Source organism: Aegilops tauschii, chromosome 3 (genome assembly GCF_002575655.3).
Source record: "Aegilops tauschii subsp. strangulata cultivar AL8/78 chromosome 3, Aet v6.0, whole genome shotgun sequence".
Taxonomy (NCBI): domain Eukaryota; kingdom Viridiplantae; phylum Streptophyta; class Magnoliopsida; order Poales; family Poaceae; genus Aegilops; species Aegilops tauschii.
In genome coordinates, this window is record NC_053037.3 from 276,400,989 (window position 1) to 276,404,398 (window position 3,410).

Genomic DNA, 3,410 nt, shown 5'->3' on the forward strand with positions numbered 1-3,410 from the left:
TCCGGTAATACTTCTTGTATAACGAAGCGGTCCCGGGCACAAGGTCAATTGCAAACTAAGCTCACGGTCTGGCATCATTCCTGGTAGTTCCTCAAGAAATACATCTGGAAACACACTGACCACAGGAATTAGATCCAATTCTTCAGCTATAGCTGCGAAGACCATTTCTTTCTTAGGCATGCTTCTTCGAGCAAAGAATTTTGTAGTTTGGCCTTCCAGGTTTGTCAATGTTACTTCTCTGGTTGCACAGTTGATGCATACTTGATGTTTGGTTAACCAGTTCATTCCCAAAATAATATCCAACTTGGCAGACTCGTTGACTATCAAAGAAGCTGGGAACATGACTCCCTTGATGTCAATCTCGAAATTGGGACAGGTCAAATTGCTTTTGAGCAATGATCCCGGGGATTGTACCATCATACTCTTTTCCAAAACCGAGCAAGAAAACTTGTTTTGGGAAGCAAAACTCCGCAAAATAAAAGAATGGGAAGCCCCAGAGTCATACAAAATTATTGCAGGTATGTTATTAACTGAAAACATACCAATGACGACTTTCGGGTTCTCTTGAGATTCTTCTTTGGAGAGGTGATGAACTTGCCCTTGGATAGTCTTCTGGCCAGGGTATGCCCCCATGTGATTAATTGCGGATTGAATGGAGCATTTGACTTGTCGTTCTTGGGACACTGTCTGGCGTAGTGTCCGGTTTGCCCACAAGAAAGCATGCATTGCTACGCTGACAATCTTCGTGTATCGGGTTGTTCACAATATTCTTGAGTTGGTAGCGGTCTTATTAACATTCTGCTGCCAATTAGGCTTATACTCAACCTGTGTCTGTTGCCAGGCACGAGCCTTCTAGAATATGGTTCCTTCCTTCTTAGGCTCAAACTTCCGCTTGCGGTCATCATAAACGGGCCTACTGTCCTGAATAAGCTTGTGCTCCCTTTCTGCAATCAGGGCTTTATTTACCAGAGTCTGGAAATCCGGAAAATCAAGCATACTGAGAGTGCATCTGAGGTGTTGATTCAGTCCTCCAAGGAATCTGTCGATTTTTCTCTCTTCGATGGCCACATCATACATGGAATAGCGGGCCAAATGATTGAACTTGTTCAAATACTCAGTGACAGATAGGTTTCCTTGCGTGAGGGATAGGAACTCACGCTGCTTGACTTTCATGATACATGTAGGGATGTGATATTTGCGGAACTGATCCTTAAACTTATCCCATGTGACTTCTTCATCTGCTGGCCACATAGCTTTAGTATTGTCCCACCAAATAGCTGCGGCTCCTTCCAGATAGTGAGTCGCAAATGGAACCTTATCACCTTCTTTAGTATGAGCAATGTCCAATTTCTTTACAATTGTCCTTAACCAGTCGTCGGCTTCCAGAGGGTCAGCAACTTGATTAAAACTGGGTGGCTTAGTCCTTTGAAAATCTGAGAGCTTGGAGTGATGGCCATTCTGATTTCCATTCTGCCCAACCATAGCCTGCACACTTTTCAATAGTTCAAGCAAATCATTGTTTCTTCTTTCTTCGAACATGCACATGATTTGTTTAGTGGTTGGCGGATGTGGCGGTGGAGGTAGTTGTCGTGGTTTTATCACGGCAGATGTCCTAGAGAAAGGACTTAGTCGTGGAGCCATCGCTACGGGTTAGCTAAAAGGGGTTAAAGCGGACAAGGGATGCCAGAGAGTTTTATACTAGTTCGGCCCCTTACGATGAAGGTAAAATCCTACGTCTAGTTGTGATGGAATTGATGGGGTTTCGATGACCAGGGAGCGAATACGCTTTGCCTGAGTCTCGAGTTGTTGTCCGTCCTTCTTGAACCGCTGCAGGGTCGTACCCTTATATACATGGGTTGACGCCCGTCGGTTTACAGAATCCCGAGGCCGGCTCATAATCGTGTCCGGCTCGGTCTCTGCTACTTCTATCTTACAACACAAGTTTACATATCAATGCCAGTTTATGTCTACAGGCCTTAAACCCGCTTTGGGCCCTGGGCCTTCATGAAGCGTCACCGTATGTCTTCATGGACTTTAGATACAGATGAACTACTTATGGGGTTAACCCGGCCTCTCCTGGCCGGTTTACGCCCAGTGGTAATATCCCCAACATTAGGCCCCAGATTGATTTGAACTGGTTCATGTCAATCCTCAATACTTAAGAAAATTTCTACTTCAACATCTTCACATAATCTTGTAAACCGCCGTGACATCATCTTCTAGGATCATGGTAAACCGCCGTGACGTCACCTGTCATTAACGAGCCTCCGACAATCGAGGTGACAGCTCTGCCTCATATCCAAAATTTAGGCTCCTCGATTTTCGCGCCTGGCGCTTATCTTTCTGCCCTTATATATACGGCCAGGGGTTCTTTCCATTTTCCCCTCGTGCCTCTTCGTGTCATCGTCTTCCTCGCGCCGACCAACCCTCGAGCTCTGCCGCCGCCATCCTCCTTCATCTCTGCTTCGACAAAGGCCGCTGCATCAACCTGTTCGTATCAGAGAAAAGTGGTGATCCTCCACTGCTTCCTCCTGCGCCAGTAAGTCCCCCTTCTTCTCGCGCTAGATCCGCCATTAGGGTTCGACGTTCTTCGTAGCATGAAGCTGTTCTTCCTTCGGTAGCACCAATGGCCGGTTAGATCTGACCTCCTTCTAGCGTTTTTTGTAGTTTAGACTCCTTTCTTCTTGTTAGAACATCTGCCTTGTATAAAACTCAACTCAACTTGGTGAACCTTTAACACGCTGGAAATTAGGTCAGAATATATTTTGTTTTTCCAACGCGCGGCAGATCTGAAATTACCATGGCAAGATGTGAAACTTGTTTCTTCCTTCACTTGTACACAAGGAGTACGAGATTGGGCGGTTTAACTTCATATACAAAATGATGGCCCAGTAGATACCATTAGTCCCCTGTTGAACCCCCAATGCATTCATCATTGTACTGTTTCCATTGTCAGACTCCGGTTTACGAATAACCAATTCCGATTTGACAATATGCTTACATCCTTATACCATCGTATAGTTGTCCATTGTAAATCTTAAACAGGCAATAATCATGTTTCAGATCTTTCCTTGCCATGGCCAAGCAAGTCTATGAATGCAATTGGGCTCCTTCTCGAGTAACCGAAGAACAGTTAAACAATCTTGTTAAAACGGGCGCTTTAGCCAGGAAAGATGTCATCCACTGGAGGGTCCCTGGCCCGGAAAATCCTCCTACACCCAAGGACGGAGAGGTAGTCGTGTTTGCTGATCATCTCGGACGAGGTTTTAGCCCTCCCGGTTCGAAATTTTTCCGAGATGTGCTAGCCAATTTTCAGCTGCGCCCTCAAGACATTGGTCCCAATTCTGTGACCAACATCTGCCACTTCCAAGTCTTCTGTGAGGTTTATCTGCAAGAGGAACCTACAGTCG

The 3,410-nt window shown here is 45.6% G+C and overlaps 1 protein-coding gene across 1 annotated transcript; it reads right to left on the reverse strand.

Moving 5' to 3' along the window:
• Positions 1 to 852: 852 nt before the first annotated feature.
• Positions 853 to 1,482, reverse strand: LOC120975761 (uncharacterized). Its single transcript, XM_040402463.2, has one exon. The coding sequence runs from the start codon at positions 1,480 to 1,482 to the stop codon at positions 853 to 855; it is 630 nt and encodes a 209-aa protein (XP_040258397.2).
• Between the last annotated feature and the right edge of the window lie 1,928 nt (positions 1,483 to 3,410).

What these genes read in the sequence shown, in the direction of transcription:
- LOC120975761 (XM_040402463.2), bottom strand. Translation starts at nt 1,482, where the DNA reads ATGGTTGGGCAGAATGGAAATCAGAATGGCCATCACTCCAAGCTCTCA.